Below are 20,129 nucleotides of genomic sequence, written 5' to 3'. Positions count from 1 at the left end.
CTTGCCTCACGAGGAGCTTGCCTGTTACGCGATTGCGTTAAGAAGCCAAGGTAAGTTGCTAGTTAGCATTAAACTTATTATATAAAAAAACAATCTCATTCAGAATCACTAGTTATCACTAGTTACACATGGTTGATGATATTACTAGTTTATCTAGCGTGTCCTGCGTTGCATATTATCGATGCGGTGCGCATTCGCGAAAAAGGACTGTTGTTGCTCCAACGTGTACCTAACCATAAACATCAATGCCTTTCTTAAAATCAATACACAGAAGTATATATTTTTAAGCCTGCATATTTAGCTAAAAGAAAGGTTAGCAGGCAATATTAACCAGAGTCAGGGTATATGCAACAGTTTGGGCCGCTCATTGCGAACTAATTTGCCAGAATGTTACTTAATTTGGACATAACATTGAAGGTTGTGCAATGTAACACCAATATTTAGACTTAGGGATGCCATCCGTTAGATAAAATACGGAACTGTTCCGTATTTCACTGAAATAATAAACATTTTGTTTTCGAAATTATAGTTTCCGGATTCGACCATATTAATGACCTAGGCTTGTATTTCTGTGTTATTATGTTATAATTAAGTCTATGATTTGATAGAGCAGTCTGACTGAGCGATGGTAGGCACCAGCAGGCTCGTAAGCATTCATTCAAACAGCACATTTGTGCGTTTTGCCAGCAGCTCTTTGCAATGCTTCAAGCATTGCGCTGTTTATGACTTCAAGCCTATCAACTCCCGAGATTAGGCTGGTGTAACCGATGTGAAATGGCTAGCTAGTTAGCGGGGTGCGCGCTAATAGCGTTTCAAACGTCACTCGCTCTGAGACTTGGAGTAGTTGTTCCCCTTGCTCTGCATGGGTAACGCTGCTTCGAGGGTGGCTGTTGTCGATGTGTTCCTGGTTCGAGCCCAGGTAGCGAGCGGAAAGGAGAGGGATGGAAGCTATACTGTTACACTGGCAATACTAAAGTGCCTATAAGAACATCCAATAGTCAAAGGTATATTAAATACAAATGGTATGGAGAGAAATAGTCCAATAATTGCTATAATAACTACAACCTAAAACTTCTTGCCTGGGAATATTGAAGTCTCATGTTAAAAGGAACCACCAGCTTTCATATGTTCTCATGTTCTGAGCAAGGAACTTAAACGTTAGCTTTCTTACATGGCACATATTGCACTTTTACTTTCTTCTCCAACACTTTGTTTTTGCATTACTTAAACCACATTGAACATGTTTCATTATTTATTTGAGGCTAAATTTATTTAATTGATGTATTATATTAAGTTAAAATAAGTGTTCATTCAGTATTGTTGTAATTGTCATTATTACAAACAAAAAAAAAAAAATTGGCCGATTTAATCGGTATCGGCCTTTTTTGGTCCTTCAATAATCGGCATCGGCGTTGAAAAATCATAATCGGTCGACCTCTAGTTGAGACTAGTGTTTTTTAGCTACTTTATTGAGGAAATGTGTACTTACTATGCCTGTGATATGTGGTTGTCCCACCTAAGATAAATGCACTAACTGTAAGTCGCTCTGGATAAGAGCAGACTAAAATGTAATATCGTCGTCCTGTCATCAATACTATAGCTCAGCCTGCTCCTAGATCTGCACGGGCTGCTCTGACAGTCATGGTCAAAATCTGAAAAAAATGATACATGTTCTTGTATGTCTGCTCGAGAATAAATGGATCTTTAAACAACTATGTTGACTGGTTTGAATTAAAATATACACTTGGTTTGAAATGTGGAACGTATAAGAATACCTGTTTGCTGGAGTTTATTTTTTCAAGACAACCGTCTTTTCTGTCACTTGCTACAAATGTGGCAAGACTTTTCTGTCATTTGCCACAAATGTCCTTAGCTGATGAGTCTCCCTCTCTCTCTTCAATTATATTCAAAGGGCTTTACATATGTTTACATTGCCAAAGCAAATGGAATATACAGTAAACAAAAGGGAAAAAAAACAAGGGAAATAAGAAATCAGTGAACATTACACTCAGTGTTAAGTTTTAAAAGATTGTATACATTACAAATGTTATATTATTGGCTATGTACAGTGTTGTAACAATGTGCAAATAGTTGAAATATGAAAGGGAAAATAAATAAACAGAAATATGTTTTTATTTACAATGGTGTTTGTGCTCCACTGGTTGCCCTTTTCTCATGGCAATGGGCCACAAATTTCACCTTTAAGATATTGGAGTTTATCAATGTTTGATTTGTTTTCAAATGATTTGTGTGATCTGTGGGAAATATTTGTGTGTATTGTGGTCATACATTTGGCAGGAGGTTAGGAAGTGTAGCTCAGTTTCCACCTCATTTTATGGGCAGTGGGCTGTGGTGGCATATCTCAATATCAAGGCTATGCTCACTGTACATAGTCACAGATTTCTTCATTTGGGGTCAGTCACAGTTGACTATCTCTCTCTCTCTCTCTCTCTCTTTCTCTCTCTCTTTGTGTGATAACAGAGATTGTGTGATTAATAGAGAATAATTACTCTCTCTCTCTCCCCTCAGCCCTGATATTGCTTTTCTACCTGGTCTTCTATGGCTTCCTGGCAGGGATGTTCACGCTCACCATGTGGGTCATGCTGCAGACACTAGACGACAACATTCCTACATACCGCGACCGAGTGGCCAGTCCAGGTGACTTATTACGCTGCAGTGAAACAGACATTCAACCTAAACAGAACAGTGCTAAAATTTAAATTCACCTATTCTCTTTCTCTCTCTCACTCTCACTCACAATATGAATATGTCCACTCTCTCTCAAATATGTCATTATCTCTCAAATATGTCATCATCTCTCATGGACAGTGTTGTTTCTTTTCTTGTGGCGTCTGGACCACTGTTGAAGCATAGCCGAGGCTCCTGCAGAATGGGAGCCTGCTAGTTGGCTGGTGAGCTCACTCACTAACGCCAGAGCTTTCTCTGCTAGCGCCTGGCCTGGCTTGCACAATGTCTCAGACTCTGCTGCCATGTCCCACTGAAGGCCTTACTGGCGTGACAGAGGAGCTGGCTGCCACTGCCAAAATATGCAAGCACTCAGGGAATAAACAGATCAGTCAAACACTGACTGAACGATATTGTAATTTTAGAAATGGAAAAACTACCTGCCGAGTCTCAAAAACCTGTTAATTAATACTGTGTTAGTGTTACAAAAAAAATAGAAGAGTTAGAAATGTAATCCTGTGAATTATGGAGTAGAGGTGTGTGTATGTGTCTGTTGGAGTGAGAGAGTCTGTCTCCCAGGCTCTGCATGCATCCTCCCGCTGGTCCACCAGTACAGCACCCATCTGTTCTGTCCCCACAGCCTCTCTCCATTGCCCTGACAGAGAGGCCATCATAAAAACGAACTCCCCTCCTCTAGGCCTATGTCCTAATACTGTATATAATAATAATATATGCCATTTAGCAGACACTTTTCTCTAAAGAGACTTAGTCATGCAGGAATCGAACCCACGATATTGGCATTGCAAGCACCATGCTCTACCAATTTAGCCATACTGCACATTTATGTCTTCCGCCATCCACAGTCAGCCTTGTTGAATATCTTTTGACTCTTTCTGCTCTTGTAAAATGTGCTGTGTGCCTAAGGCGGTGTAGAGTTGCCGCTAAAATGCAAACCTTCTGACTAGCTGCTTTTTGGGGTTTGGCAAAAAATGTGTGGAATGCAGGTATAGTATAGCAAGCTTCTCTCTCTCTTACACACACGCACATACTCCTCGTGACAATTCATTCCACCCACAGTCTCCTGTCACCTTCTCTCACTCTGTGTCCTCTCCCATTGTCCCCTCTTTTGGAGTCCTTCCATTGTCGTCTATCACACCACACACTTTCTAATGCTGTCCTGGGTGTTGACGCCTTGAGGTCAAAACTAAGACGTACTCATCTGAATCAGCTACGAGTGAAATTCCATCATAGATTCCTGATAATAAGGCTTCCTCAGCCTTGCCGTTTGCAGTTGGCTTGCCTGAGTCCCAAACAGCACCCTATATCCTACATAGTGCAGTACTTTTGACAAAGGCTTATAGGGCTCTGGTCATAAGCAGTGCACTAATAGGGTGCCATTTGGGACGCACCCTCTTTTTTGACCGTCGGTCACAGCTGACCCTCTTTGCCAGCAGGGTTTAATCTGGCGAGTGTTAATAACATTGGCTGTTGTGAAAACTTGTCTTAGGTATCAAAGTATATATATATTTTTAATCAACTCACTCCGCAACCCATTTGAACAATAGATACAGTATTACAATATATGGCTGTCAGGCAGCATAAGCAATACATGTGGCTTATTGTAGTATAAGATTTTGATAACAATAATAGTATTATTAGTGTGACTGCCTGGATTTAAACTGTGGTCATCTGCATAACACCAGAAATTAGTTAGTCTGCTGAGCTAAAGTCCAGGCCTTCAGGTGTAACACAAATCTTCAGGTCACAGCTAGGGCTGTGGCTGTTCATAAAATTTTGTCAGCCGGTGATTGTCAAGCAAATAACTGCCAGTCTCACGGTAATTGACCGTTAATTAACATAAACACATTTAGCATCTCCTTGCTTCCACACATTTTTGGAACATCTACATTTTTAAAAGTCTAATAAATCCATGTAATAAAGCCTACACCATCACAATAAATCCATTATTTATTTTAGACAGGTCTAAAGAAAATGTAGTCTATTTTAGAAGAACAGAAAATACCATATTCTGAGTTGTCCTTATGTTAGGCCCTGATCTGGCTGTGCAATATGGCTGTGGGCTACACTAGTTAATTTAGCAGACAATATTTGCTTAGAATTCCATGGCATTATTTTATAGTATGAAGAATACAATTGAACATGAATAAAATATAAAGGATATTTTCTCCAAACTATTTGAGGGAGTGTGCACATTCTGTGTTGAGCAGTTAACAAAGAAACAGGTCCTCCTTATTTTTGCAACTTTAGTTGTGATACAAATGTTGGGCTATATGTTTCAATTTTTAAGACATTTTAAGGCTGCATGATGTGACCCTAATGATGATTTGAAAAAAGTTGCATGAAAGGCATGAGCTCTGCTTTGTTTTTTTGTGCAGGCTCCACAAACTTCATCAGTCTCTCATTCACAATTTGACAAGCACTTGATAATGCCTTGAATTTCCCGGCAGCATCCCTTTTGTGTCACCTTAATGCCCACTAAAAAATCCATGCCTTTAGCAGCCAGTGGCCGTTGTGCCCTTGAGCTGAATATAATTTCCTTCTCCCAGCTGCATGCTCCGAAGCACTCACATGGCTCTCTCAGATAGCTAAATTATTATTAGCCAATGCCCGTCACGTGATCACAGGCTACAAGGGAAGACAGACACCGGGGAGGCAACTGCGCGCATCCTTATCCAATTCCGCGGCGCATATTGAAGATATTGGAAGAACTGTCCACATATACTTTTCGTCAGCCAACATGATGAGTAGGCTTAACGACACCAAAAACACTAGCTTATGTCAATGTACTATCCCCCATAGTACAAAAGTTGAACTATTCAAGTCTGTGCGAGAAATAAATATTCCAAACATAGTCTGTGACTGTTGTGGGATGTGATAGATCCCAAAATTCAATCAATTAGCGGGAAAACACCATTCTCAAAAGTGACCACAAATGTGATGGTCTGATTGTAATGATGTAATGATTTCATTATAAAATATATGCCAGTTAGGCTTTACACCCATTGTAAAGTGGCATAATGCTTAATTTTAAGAGGATATTTGGCCACTTAGTTGTGATACAAACCTTATCAAAACATATGGGCTAGGCTAAATGTGGTTTGAAAAAGTTGCAAAAAAAGGCATACTCTGTTTATTGCCTTACTGCACAAAAGCTGGGCATCATTCACAAGTGATAGGGTAATATTTTCACCCATCAGACTATTCTTGATTTAATCTTGACTTTACATGTACTAAATAATATGTGTTAAAGTCGTTTTGATTTAAAAAGGACCATTATCATGCACCTGTCTCAAAACTGGGTCAAGGGGAGAAAATAAATAATCTATGCACTTAAATGTTTTTCCTGTGGTTTATTTTCATGCCAGCCAGGTAGGCTATACCCCTGTTGTAAAGAGAAGCATTGTGCTTAATATTAGGAAAGTTGAGTAATAAATATAGTAGAAATTCGATGGGATCCTCCTCCTTTTAATAGAGGCCATCACTCTGTTTTTTCACGCCTATAGAAATGTTGCGGACATGAGCTCTCCTGAAGTATTTGATTCGATTTTTGATTCGATTTGCATTTATGTCAGTGCTGAGTACCAGGCAGTTAGCAAGTTTGGTAGGCCAACTAATGACCATCAGCAGAATCAGAGCTTGAAGAAGCCTAATTACTGTGACTGTTTTATTTTGTTATTATTTTTATTTCACCTTTATTTAACCAGGTAGGCAAGTTGAGAACAAGTTCTCATTTACAATTGCGACCTGGCCAAGATAAAGCAAAGCAGTTCGACACATACAACAACACAGAGTTACACATGGAGTAAAACAAACATACAGTCAATAATACTAAGCAGTCACGTGGAATTTGACTGCTGTCATTGACTCGTGACCACCGGTGTGGCGGTAATACGGTCACTGTAACAGCCCTAGTCTCAGGCAAGGATTCTCGTCACGTGAGCGAGGTTGCCTGGACCATAAGTAGGTGCAGATGTAGCGTGGTTCGTTCTGCGTTGTGTACTTTTAATTAGGACGCTGCCACAACTGGAGGTCTGCTAGTTGAATTATTTTTTTATTTGCCCTGCAGTCCTAGTTCTCAGGCACCTTGCTAGCCGAAGGTCAGGCAAAAGAGAACCAAAAGGAAATAACAGGTGCTGCGTGCACACATTCAATGCACAACCGCACACCATACAATACAAGTAAAATGATACACAACATAATTCGTAAAAAAATAAAAAACATACCTGCACACGAAGAGACAACACACATTATGTTAACCCTTGGCGCAGTCCTAGCTCTCAGGCACCTGCGCAAGCACATGAACACTCACTCAAAAACTGTCCCAAGTTACAATAGATACCCTAGTTAGCGAGCTTTGTGAAACTTGTTAACATAAATCTTTATATTATCGACATTGTAACAAACTTATGGTAGCATAACAGTACATTGGGTAACATTACCACGGTTTTATATTGAACAATTTCGGAGCCAAGGAAGGTCAGGCAAAAGAGAACAATAAGGGGGTACGGAAATACAGATAACCCGTGATGGGCCAAACCAAAATATACAAAACTTTTACAATCACATGTATGTACTACAATCACATGTATGTACAATATTGATATGAAAAGTGTTTGTACACCAAATAATAACATTAGTTATGCAGCTCTAATTAAAAAACACACTGAATTATTATTATTATTATTATCAAATTATTAACATCCCCTCTTGACCTGGCCTATTTGAATTGGTCCTTGTGTGCAACTTGGTGCATAACTTGGTGCATAATCTAGGGGAGCATCACACTGCTACACAGACAGTTGACGTGACATGTTTCCCCCTACCTGTCCTCAGGTTTGGTGATCAGGCCCCGGTCCTTGGACATCGTCTTCAACCGCACCGACCCTAAGCAGTACGGCCAGTATGTCCAGCATCTGGAAAACTTCCTTCAGCGTGAGTGATAGATCCCCTCTTTCAGTCCCATTTAGTTTTCTAAAGAATGTGTACATCTGACATCTATGCACAAATGCAGTTTTATTGGTTAAGGAAATTAGTTTAAGTAGTTGCAGTTGATTACACTTTTGTATACAGTACATTACTAAGGAGAGTATTCTACCTGACTTGAAAGGGCACTGTAATCCTTGGCAGTGGCGCTGGAGTATGTGAATGCATACTAACTACTTTTTACATGCAACACAAAACTGGCTAACTGATTATGTAATATGTATCCCAAAGAAACAAACAAGTAATGAATACATTACTGTGATATAATTATTAGCTATAATTTTGACATGTAATATTTAGGTGAATACTGTCTGTACCAGGTAAATAGCAGGCTGTCAAATACAGTGGAACTTGAGTCTGTGCCCTATTTTGGGACCCCTCAGAATACAACGACACTGTGCAGGAGAAGAACGAGCTGTGTATGGTGGGAGAGTACTATGAGCAGGATGATCAGGAGGAGAAGAAGGTGTGTCAGTTCAAGCGCAATCTGCTCCGGCAGTGCTCCGGCCTGTCTGACACCACCTTTGGCTACGCTGAGGGCAAACCCTGCGTCCTAGTCAAGATGAACAGGGTGAGTGCCCCGATTGGGGATCGTTGGTCGGACTCTTCTCAAAATGAAATGGACAGCGTTAGCCCACTGAGCTAAAGCCTAAAGACTGGAGCTTAAAGCCTAAGCCATTAGCTCTGGGAGCTATCACAAGTCATCAGGTCTCAGGCAAGGTCACTCATCACACAAGCGTGTTTCACTGAATTACCTCCCCTACACGAGTACCTTCCTATCTTCGATTCATTTCCTTTGAACTACAGCTTTTCAGTGTTTCCTCTCTCTGTCTTCATGCAGAAGTAGAGTTTGTTCAAATTCATATTGAAAAATGCTTATTCTGTCCTTTCCACTGCACTTGTTTCTTAATCACTATTTGGAATATCCTCTGTGCCGACAGAGCATTCTGTGTCAGCATCTCTGTTTGCAGGGATAGAGGTCAGAGTGCATTGATTGGCCTGTGTTGCCTGATTGGTATTTAATCTAACTTAATGAATCCTATCAGGGGAAATTAAGAAGATTCTTAGGCATCTCTACGGCAGCTATGTTTATGAAAGTACAAGTCCTTGGCCTTTCAGTAAGCAGGCAGCACACGTGTGCCTGATCTACAGACTGGTCCTTATACGGCCAGCTCAAACCAGATCATTTCCTTGCGTCACTAACTGAGCTACTTCTCAACATCTTTTAACTCAAATCAGTGCTTCCATTTTTGAGACCATTCTGAAATCTACTGTGTCTTGATCATTTTTACATGTAAATAAGCTTGAGGAATGTGTAAGAATCACCAGAACAAAATGTTGAACTCACTAAAGGTTGCTATAATAGTCTTTATGATATTCTTCTCACTCCTGTAGATCATTGGACTGAAACCGCGCGGGGACCCCTACATTAACTGCACAGCTAAGGTAAAGCAAACAAACCGTTTTTCTTTTGGGTATAACAATGACTCGTGTGTGTGTGTGTGTCGTGTGTGTGTATACTCCAGGTTGTGTTTTTGTGTGCTAGGACTTTGAGACAGGTTTTGTACTCCCTAACGTGTCTTTTGTTTTGTATTTGTATGTGTGCTTTATGTAGGAATGCACATGTGTGTTTCTGTCTGTGTTTTCACACAAGTGTCAATATTTGATTTCTCTCCACGCTGCCTGTAGGGCCAGCAGTACACTGGTGGGTATGAAATCGGGTCCTAGCCCCCCTATGTTTCCCCATGGTCCTAGCCCTAGCCTTTCTGCACTGCTTCTGTCCACCTCTGTGATGTGGCGCTTTGTCCTCTGCTGCTTTAAACAGCATTCATGGCGTTCATGTTTTAGAGCTTTCTAATCTAACCCCTATAATCACCCCAAAGACAATATAGACAGAGGAATAGTCCATATTAAAGTGTTGATATTTTTGGTAATTATTGTCACTGACTGTATATAACTGCAGTTGGTGTATGTATCTGTTATGGTAATGCATTGGAACCTGAAAAGGTTCCTTCCGTCGATTTTAGAACTCTGCTCCGCTGCCCATGGCTCCCACTAATGGTGTTTCCATGGTTTTCTTCTGGCTCTGACATTCTAACAATGTCTCTCTCGAGCGCGCACGCTCTGGGTTCCATCCCTCCCTCACCGAGACTGTCAACTCTGACCTTTGTGACCTGTTTGCAAATGTTTGAAGGTCTACAAAGAAACACTGGCTCTTTTAACTCCCCTCCATCTGTCCTCCTCTCTTTCTCTCTGAATTCATTTGAATTTCTCCTCTCCACCATAAACCATTCTGATAACCATAGAGAACCATCTGGTGGCAGATTGTGTGTGCGTGTGTGTACTGGTATGTGTGAGTGGGTGGTAACTATATTGTGTGTGCGTGCGTGTGCATGCGTGGTAACTACATTGTGTCCTGTGACAGTATGTGGTGGTTTACACCTGTCGTGTGTAAAGCTACAGTATGTGTGTGTTTGTAGACTCCAGGATTGTTTTATGTGATTGTGTACAGAGTTAGTCAGATTGTTGCTCTGAGAGTCAGTGGAGGCAGCTTCGTACGTTCCCAGTGCATTAATATGTATAGTTCTGTGATCTCACACCTCTTCCTCACCCCCTCCTTCCTCTTCTTCCACCTCTTCCTCCTCATCCCCTTCCACCCACAGAGAGAAAGCCCCCTGCAGATGCAGTACTTCCCATCCGAGGGGCGTTTCGATAAGATGTACTTCCCTTATTACGGGAAGAATTTGCATGTAAGTACATTACGCTACATATTTATATTGTGAAGGAAACTGTTAATGAGATTGAATGCAGAATAATTTAATTGTAATTACAAGTAGTAAATGTTACTATTGTCAAGGCAGTCTGGGGAGATGAGAATCCTGGGAAATGTACAGTATGTGGGTGGACTATATTCACCTGAGGCACTGAGTGCAAATTGATTGTCAGTGTATTGTCATGACAACCACTGTTATGTGTATGGATGTGCGCACGTCTGTGAATATATGAATTAACAGTGGTCTCCCTCCATCTCTCCCTGTGTGTTTGCCAGTCAACCTACGTTCAGCCCCTGGTTGCGGTCAAGCTTCTGCTGACCAAGGAAGACTACAACAATGAGCTGACCATGGAGTGTAAGATCGAGGGCTCCGACCTGCGGAATAGTGACGACCGCGACAAGTTCCTGGGGCGCGTCACATTCAGGGTCAAAGTGGTCGAGTAGTGGTTCAGGAAAACCACTAGAGCTGCACAATGCCGTCTTTACGTGTAATCAATGCCCTCACCCATCCCATCTGAACCGTCCTCCTCAATCCACTTCCCCCCTCCATCCGGCCAGGACCAGGCCCTGCCCCCTTGGCTACTGGAGGGGTGGATCAGGAGAAGCTACGGTAGCATGGTGGTGTGCTCCTTATATTTGTTTTTAAATCCCCATCCCCTATCATATGTCACTGACTCCTCCACCTGCCAGCCCCCCTCTTGGCCCTTCATCACACCATGAAAAGGGAAATACAATAAACTAACAATTTGAATCCCCCCTCAAACACACACACAAATACACACACACCTCTCACCTCCAATAAAGTCAGTGGTGATGTAGCGACATCGTGTCATAGTATGGACCTGTATATAGCTGTATTTGGAGCATTGAATTGATGTGGTATCCCGTAGTGCTGTGCAGTTTGCTGTGTGTGATGTGTTGTTTCTGTATGTACATACTTGATGGCTATAAACACTGTTTCTGTCTTTAGCTCACTGTCTGAACGCTGTAAGAAATCAAACGAAGAAATAATGAATAGCTGTAATTTAAGATTATTGTTTAAGAGAATACATTTAAGGATGAAAAATGCACAAAAATATATCGGCTTATAATTAAACCTACCTGTCCAACATCTAAGGGAAGAGGTTTTTACACACCTATGGGAACTGTGCTTTGTACAGATGAGAACACATTTGAAATAAAGATGATTTAAAAAAAAATCTCACTTTGTGTCTATTTACTTTTAGTGCCATGGCTTTGTGCCTAAGAACACCAAAGAAACCTGCCTAAATGACTACCGACCAGTAGCACTCATGTCTGTAGCCATGAAGAACTTTGGTAGGCTGGTCATGGCTCACATCAACACCATTATCATCCACAGACGATGCAATCACTATTATACTCCACACTGCGCTTTCCCACTTGGACAAAAGGAACACCTACAGTGGCAAGAAAAAGTATGTGAACCCTTTGGAAATACCTGGATTTCTACATAAATTGGCCATAAAATGTGATCTGATCTTCATCTAAGTCACAACAGTAGACACACATAGTCTGCTTAAACTAATAACACACAAACAATTACACGTTTTCATGTCTTTATTGAACACACCGTGTAAACAGTGCGGGGTGGAAAAAGTATGTGAACTCTTGGATTTAACCTCTACTGACTCCCCATCCCGCATGCGGGAGCGTAATCATCGCCTGACACTAATTAGCATAACGCAACGGACATAAATATCCCTAGGAAATATTCCTATTCATGAAAATCACTAATGAAATATATTGAGATACAGCTTAGCCTTTTGTTAATCACCCTGTCATCTCAGATTTTCTAAATATGCTTACAGCCAAAGCTAGACAAGCATTTGTGTAAATTTATCGATAGCCTAGCATAGCATTTTGTCCAGCTAGCAGCAGCTAACTTGGTCACGGAAATCAGAAAAGCAATCAAATTAAATCGTTTACCTTTGATGAGCTTTGGATGTTTTCACTCACGAGACTCCCAGTTAGATAGCAAATGTTCCTTTTTTCCAAAAATATTATTTTTGTAGGCGAAATAGCTCCGTTTGTTCTTCACGTTTGGCTGAGGAATCGCACGGAAATTGCAGTCACGAAAATGGCAATTTTTTTTCCATATTAGGTCCATAATATCGACAGAAACATGGCAAACGTTGTTTATAATCAATCCTCAAGGTGTTTTTCTAATATCTATAATATTTAATATCCATCGAGACAATTAGTTTTTCAGTAGGACCGATTGGAGTAAAGCTACCTCTGTATTTTACACGAGAATCTCTCTGGGGGCATCAGGTGACCACTTGCGCAATGTAGCCGCCTACGGCTATTCTTCAACATAAGTGCGTAAAACTACGTCACAATGCTGTAGACACCTTGGGGAAAGCGTAAGCTGGTTGATAGCACATTCACAGCCCAATAGGGACTCATTGGAACGCAGCGCTTTCAAAATATGGGGCACTTCCGGATTGGATTTTTCTCAGGCTTTCGCCTGCAACATCAGTTCTGTTATACTCACAGACAATATCTTTACAGTTTTGGAAACGTTAGAGTGTTTTCCATCATAAGCTGTCAATTATATGCATTTTCTAGCATCTTGTCCTGACAAAATATCCCGTTTAAAACGGAGTCGCAACAGGTGGTTGACCCTCCTTTGGCAGAAAAAACCTCAACCAAACGTTTTCTGTAGGTGCGGATCAGAGCTGCACAAGGTCAGGAGGAATTTTGGACCATTCCTCTTTACAAAACTCAGTTTAGCAATATTCTTGGGATGTCTGGTGTGAACTGCTCTCTTGAGGTCATGCCACAGCATCTCAATTGGGTTGAGGTCAGGACTGACTGAGCCTCTCCAAAAGGTGTTTTTCATTCTGTTGTTGATTTACTTATTTGTAAGTAAGTTGCATCACCCAACTTCTGTTGGCGGACAGATAGCCTAACATTTTCCTGCAAAATGTCTTGATGAACTTGGGAATTCATTTTTCCGTTGATAATAGCAAGCTGTCCAAGCCATGAGGCAGCAAAGCAGCTCCAAACCATGATGCTCCCGCCACCATACTTTACAGTTGGGATGAGGTTTTGATGTTGGGAGGTGCCTTTTTTTCTCCACACATAGTGTTGTGTGTTCCTTCCAAACAACTCAACTGTAGTTTTATCTGTCCACAGAATATTTTGCCAGTAGAGCTGTGGAATATCCAGGTGCACTTTTGCAAACGTCAGATGTGCAGCAATGTTTTTTTTGGACAGCAGTGGCTTCTTCCTTGGTGTCCTCCCATGAACACCATTATTGTTTAGTGTTTTACGTATCGTAGACTCGTCAACAGAGATGTTAGCATGTTCCAGAGATTTCTGCAAGTCTTTAGCTGACATTCTAGGATTCTTCATAACCTCATTGAGCATTCTGCGCTGTGCTCTTGCAGTCATCTTCGCAGGACAGCCACTGCTTGGGAGAGTAGCAGCAGTGCTGAACTTTCTCCACTTATAGACAATTTGCCTAATTTATGATTATCAAGGCTTTTAGAGATACTTCTGTAACCCTTTCCAGCTTTATGCAAATCAACAATTCTTAATCTTAGGTATTATGAGATCTCTTTTGTTAGAGGCATGGTTCACATCAGACAATGCTTCTTGTGAATAGCAAACTCAAATTTTGTGAATGTTTTTTATAGAGCAAGGCAGCTCTAACCAGCGTCTCCAATCTCATCTCATTGATTCGACAACAGCTTAGCTAACTCCTGACTCCAATTAGCTTTTGGAGAAGTCATTAGCCTAGGGGTTCACATACTTTTCCCAACCTACACTGAATGTTTAAATGATGTATTCAATATAGACAAAAAATACAATGTGTGTGTTATTAGTTTAAACACACTGTTTGTCTATTGTTGTGACTTACATGTAGATCAGATCAAATTTGATGACTAATTTATGCAGAAATCCAGGTCATTCCAAAAGGTTCACATACTTTTTCTTGCCATTGTATGTGAGAATTCTTTTCATTAACTACAGCTCAGCGTTCAACACCATAGTGCCCTCAAAGCTCATCACAAAGCTAAGGACCCTGGGACTAAACTCCTCCCTCTGCAACTGGATCCTGGACTTCCTGATGGACCGCTCCCAGGTGGTAAGGGTAGGTAACAATACATCTGCCAAGCTGATCCTCAACACAGGGGCCCCTCGGGGTTACGTGATCAGACCCCTCCTGTACTCCCTTTTCACTCATGACTGCATGGCCAAGCACGACTCCAACACCATCATTAAGTTTGCTGACAGTGGTAGGCCTGATCACTGACAGCGACGAGACAGCCTATAGGGAGGAGGTCAGAGACCTGGCAGTGTGGTGCCAGGGTAACAACCTCTCCCTCAATGTGATCAAGACAAAGGAGATGATTGTGGACTACAGGAAAGGAGGACCGAGCACACCCCCATTCTCATTGACGGGGTTGTAGTGGAGCAGGTTGAGAGCTTCAAGTTCCTTGGTGTCCACATAACCAACAAACTATCATGGTCCAAACACACCAAGACAGTTGTAAAGAGGGCACTACAACACCTTTTCCCCCTCAGGAGACTGAAAAGATTTGGCGTGGGTCCTCAGATCCTCAAAAAGTTCTACAGCTACACCACTGGTTGCATCACCACCTGGTATGGCACTGCTCCAACTGGCACTAGTTGGGCAGTACACTAGGGTAGTGTGTACGGCCCAATACATCACTGGAGCCAAGCTTCCAGCCATCCTGGACCTCTATTCCATGGGGTGTCAGAGGAAGGCCCAAAAAATTGCCAAAGTCTCCAGCCACCCTAGTCCATAGACTGTTCTCTCTGCTACCGCACGGCAAGCGGTTCCAGAGCGCAAAGTCTAGGTTCAAAAGGCTTCGTAACGGCTTCTACCACCAAGCCATAAGACCAGCCCCCCCCCCCCCTATTTTTACGCTGCTGCTGCTCTCTGTTTATTATCCATGCAGTCACTTTACCTCTACTTACATGTACATATTACCTCAATTACCTCGACTAACATGTGCCACCGCACATTGACTCTGTACCAGTACCCGTTGTATTTCGCCTTGCTACTGTTATTTTATTACTGCTCCTTAATAAATAAATACAAATAATATATATTTTTCTACTATTTTTCTTAACTGCAGTGCTTGTAAGTGTGCATTTCACTGTAGGTTGTATTTGGCGGATGTGACAAATAACATTTGATTTGATTTGATTTGATTAAAGGACAAGTGCACTGCACACAGTGCTACTTTTAATGGGAATTTCCCTGACATCCACAGAGATCACACACGGTAAACGCTGCAGACGTCAGCTCTTGTCAACAATGCAACTTTAAATCCAAGCCCAGGATTTGAATGTGGAGTTACATTTATTTAACTAGGCAAGTCAGTTAAGAACAAATTCTTATTTACAATGACATCCTAGGAACAGTGTGTTAACTGCCTTGTTCAAGGGCAAAATGACAGATTTATACCTTGTCAGCTCGGGGATTTGATCTTGCAAACCTTTCAGTTAAAGGCCCAACCAAAACTCTGACCACTAGGCTTCCTGCCACCCCAAATGCTCTGTAGTATTGTGTTGACATACTGCCCTCACATGGTGGTCCTGTGGAACAAACCCTGATGAAGGTCTATTAACTGAAATGTTGATCCATTAAAACATTTTGGAGGATAGGCCTGCAAATACTGAACAAAAATATAAGTGTTATATAAGTGTTGGTACCAGAAATTGGTCCCAGGACCTCCACATCTGGCTTCTTCACCTGTGGGATCGACTGAGGGGGGTTGGTGCTGAGGAGTATTTCTGTCTGTAATAAATCCCTTTTGTGGGGAAAAACCAATTCTGATTTGCTTGGCCTGGCTCCCCAGTGGGTGGGCCAAATGGGTGCCCTCCCAGGCCCAACTCCCTATGCCCTCCCAGGCCCAACTATGTATGCACCCCTACCCAGTCATGGGAAATCCATAGGTTAGGGTCAAATGTATTTATTTAAATTGTCTGAATTGTGACTCAGTAAAACCTTTGAAATTGTTGCATGAGCGTTTATATTTTTGTTCAGTATAATTAGAGCCGTAAAAACATGTTTTGTCATATCCATGGTATATGGTCTGATATACCACAACTGTCAGCTAATCAGCATTCAGGGCTCGAACCACTCAGTTAATAATACAATTTAAAAGCTGTTATATCGTGTGGCACTTTTGGCGGATGTGAATCCGAACAAACAGATTTTTAAAATAAAATCAATTAAATATGAATAGATCAAATGTAGGGCTAGGATAAAGGATTACATAATTAAAAATCTGTCTAGGTTCTCTAGGCCTATGCGATCCTACAATAATTGGTGTCATTATTGTTTTACATAAAAAATACATACATTGTATTTTTGATTCTAATGATATAGGCCTGTGTAAAAACCGCAGAGGCAATGACACTGGAATAAAAACAAAATGTGTGTTGGTGGAGAGAGGGTTGGTTTTACAGGTTTATTCGCTCTACATTGTCAGCACTGAATGTCTTATTTGATGGCGGCTGGTAGCCTGGCGGTTAGGAGTATTGGGCCAGTAACCGAAAGGTTGCTGGATTGAATCCCTGAGCTGACAAGGTAAAAATCTGTTGTTCTACCCTGAGCAAGACAGTTAACCCACTGCCCTCTGTACGCCGATGACGCGGATGTCGATTAAATCAACCCCCCGCACCTCTCTGATTCAGAGGGTTTGGGTGAAATGCGGAAGACACATTTTTCGAACAATTGGATCCAATGAACTGAGCAGGCTGGGCTGAAATGCTTATAGCCTTTGCTTTCTTAATGTGAGTGGGAATCTATTATATTGTGCTTTTATTATTTCTAATATTATTGTTATTATTTATTAACTGTTTTCCATGTTATTTAGTTAGTTCTCTTAAAAAGCACTCACATAGATATGCAATAGACACATGGGGCTTTGAATGTGTGAGTGAAGGGTGGCAGCATTCAATTATGTTTTCGTGGGACTGCCAATACTTCCCTCTGGCCTACGCCAATTGGCGGCCAAGTGTTTGCCTTACATGCTTACGCTCGCGTTGCAAAATAAATGTACACATACGTGTTATTCAATCATTGCACCCACACTGCTCGCACGCATCTGCGTGGCCAGGCGCTAAAATAGAAATTGGTTCTATTTGTGACACTGCTGCAAGTCCGGCCTCTCCTCATTGGTTTATAGGAGCGTATACGCACGTGGGTGATTGAAAGATGAACTTAGGTCCACACTCAGGTCGGTTGTAGTAATGCTGTAAAGTTGATTGCCAACCGCCATATAAAGTTCAAATAAGAAAAAGAAGACTGAAGGAAGGAGGAGCGATGATGAGAAACAAATTCGGTTTACCGTTTTATCTGTGGATTAATTGTCAGAGTAGAGGACCTTGTGCATTTCAAGTAAAATAACAACCCAATGTCAAACTGGACAGTTTTATCTCAATCTCTTCATTCAAAGACTCAATCATGGACACTCTTACTGACAGTTTTGGCTGCTTTGTGTGATGCATTATTGTCTCTACCTTCTTGCCCTTTGTGCTGTTGTCTGTGCCCATGTTTTATGCTGCTACCATGTTGTGTTGCTACCATGTTGTTGTTATGTTGTGTTGCTACCATGCTGTGTTGTCATGTGTTGCTGTCTTGCTATATTGTTGTCTTATAGGTCTCTCTTTATATAGTGTTGTGTTCTCTCTTGTCGTGATGTGTGTTTTGTCCAATATTTATATTTTATTTATTTGTCATTTTTAATCCCAGCCCCAGTCCCCGCAGGAGGCCTTTTGTCTTTTGGTAGGCCATCATTGTAAATAAGAATTTGTTTTTAACTGACTTGCCTAGTTAAATAATGGTTAATTTAATAAAAAATTAATTATATACCAAGACAAATTAGCTAGCAACAGCTAGCTAGCTAGCTAGCTAAATTGCCAAAAATGTTTAATGCTTTTTGACCTGTCCCCAAATGAATATAATTGGTTCAGAGTTTGTTTTGATATTTCAACCTGCGTGTCCTGATCGCTTCTGGTGTGGACGAACAAATTAACATGCGCGTGATGGCGCACACAGACACACACACGTACGTGCGGTCTGGTCAGCATGTTAGGACGCACATGTGTGTCATTAGTCAGGGAGATGGTCTTAATGACAACAGACCTCCTAGATATGGGGGGAGGTTTTAGTGGGTGGAATATTAGGACAATTGGAGGTTTGCACAGTTGCAGCTACACTTTGCTTAACAGTGCTGTTGTGCATTGATATTCTAGTTTTGTTCATTTAGGGCACCTGTAACCCCTCTTACCTATGTTGAAAGGCTTGAAATGTTCTTCCTGTGAAACGCATTAAAACAATGCCCACGTTAATTTCTACTCCCGTCTCATGTCCTGTCCTTATATTAGTTGTATAAGTAATACAGGGTGCTATACAACAAAACTGGGGACGAGGAAGAAACGTTCTCACGTTTATGCTCATTATCTTCGGCAGAAAGTTTAGTTAAATTCGTTATTTTTTTTTGCTGTAGAAAGACGCAAACAAAATGTGGAGCTAGCCAGTCGAGTGATGCTAGCTAGCTTTTGATGTCACAGCAACGAGACCCTCGAGGGATAGGAAGAGTTTCGCTGCGAGAGAAAGTGAAGTCAGCGTGAGTTAAAATAAAAAATAGGGTCTGGGAGTAAGGGACCATCTGAAAGGTATGAGAAAGAAAAATAAACCGAAAATGTCTGCATTGGTTGGAAAAATAGGAACATTTGATGAATCTGTGGAACAATGGAGTTCTTACACAGAACATTTTGACTACTTTGTGTTGGCAAATGGAATTAATGCAGAAGTTGTTGTGGCAACATTTTTGACTGTTATCGGAGGAAAAACATTCCTGAAAAACCTGGTGATAAATCATATGATTCATTTGTGGCTACTTTAAAAGGACATTCTCCCAAACCACTGATAATCGCAGAGAGATTCAGGTTTCATATGAGAAATCAAGAGGAGGGGGAATCAATCTCACAGTTTGTGGCTGTATTGACACAGTTATCTGTGAATTTGGGCGATCAATGACTGACACTATACGTAATAGGTTAGTGTGGTGTATGCGCAGCGAGGCAATTCAGAAACACCTTTTGACTGAGAGTAACTTAACATTGCAGAGAGCAATAGAAGTGAGTACGTCAATGGAAATTGCAAATAAAGACGCAAAACAGCTAAGTGCATCGATCCAAGTGCATAAGGTGTCTACGGAGTTTAAAAAACCAGGCAGGACGTGGCAAGCCATGCTATCGCTGTGGGAAACCAGGTCACCAAGCAGAGGAGTGTTGGTGCAAAGACTTAGACTGCAGAAGTTGTGGAAAAAAGGGTCACATCGAACGCATGTAAAAACAAAAATAGACAATCAAACAAAAGTACTGAACAAAGGAAAAGCGACCTCAAGGAGTACAAAAATAAAGTGCATAAAATGGAGCACACAGAGGATGAACAAAGTGATACCCTGTCTGAAGGGGAAGAATCTTTGCATGTTTTGTCCATTTCAGACAATGAATGCAGATACTGGTTGACACCGCTACTGGATGGAAACGCAGTACGGATTCAAGTGGACACTGGAGAAGCCATATCTTTGCTGTCTGAGGCTGTATACAAGGATAAACTACATCACCTCACACTACAGCCTACAAAGATGAC

The 20,129-nt window shown here is 41.3% G+C and overlaps 1 protein-coding gene across 1 annotated transcript in view; it reads left to right on the top strand.

The window, feature by feature from the left end:
• LOC139382491 (sodium/potassium-transporting ATPase subunit beta-3-like) overlaps positions 1 to 11,666 on the top strand; it is a 40,706-nt gene extending 29,040 nt beyond the window's left edge. The window contains exons 2-7 of the mRNA XM_071126575.1: positions 2,530 to 2,658; positions 7,540 to 7,638; positions 8,073 to 8,260; positions 9,085 to 9,135; positions 10,353 to 10,439; positions 10,739 to 11,666. Of these exons, the coding sequence (XP_070982676.1) occupies positions 2,530 to 2,658; positions 7,540 to 7,638; positions 8,073 to 8,260; positions 9,085 to 9,135; positions 10,353 to 10,439; positions 10,739 to 10,906 (722 nt within the window). The 3' untranslated portion in view covers positions 10,907 to 11,666. The remainder of the gene's footprint in view (positions 1 to 2,529; positions 2,659 to 7,539; positions 7,639 to 8,072; positions 8,261 to 9,084; positions 9,136 to 10,352; positions 10,440 to 10,738) is intronic.
• Positions 11,667 to 20,129: the final 8,463 nt, after the last annotated feature.

The sequence above is a fragment of the Oncorhynchus clarkii genome, chromosome 24, assembly GCF_045791955.1.
Source record: "Oncorhynchus clarkii lewisi isolate Uvic-CL-2024 chromosome 24, UVic_Ocla_1.0, whole genome shotgun sequence".
Lineage (NCBI taxonomy): Eukaryota > Metazoa > Chordata > Actinopteri > Salmoniformes > Salmonidae > Oncorhynchus > Oncorhynchus clarkii.
Note: the sequence above shows the minus strand (reverse complement) of the source record. Positions and strands in the feature narration are given on the sequence as shown.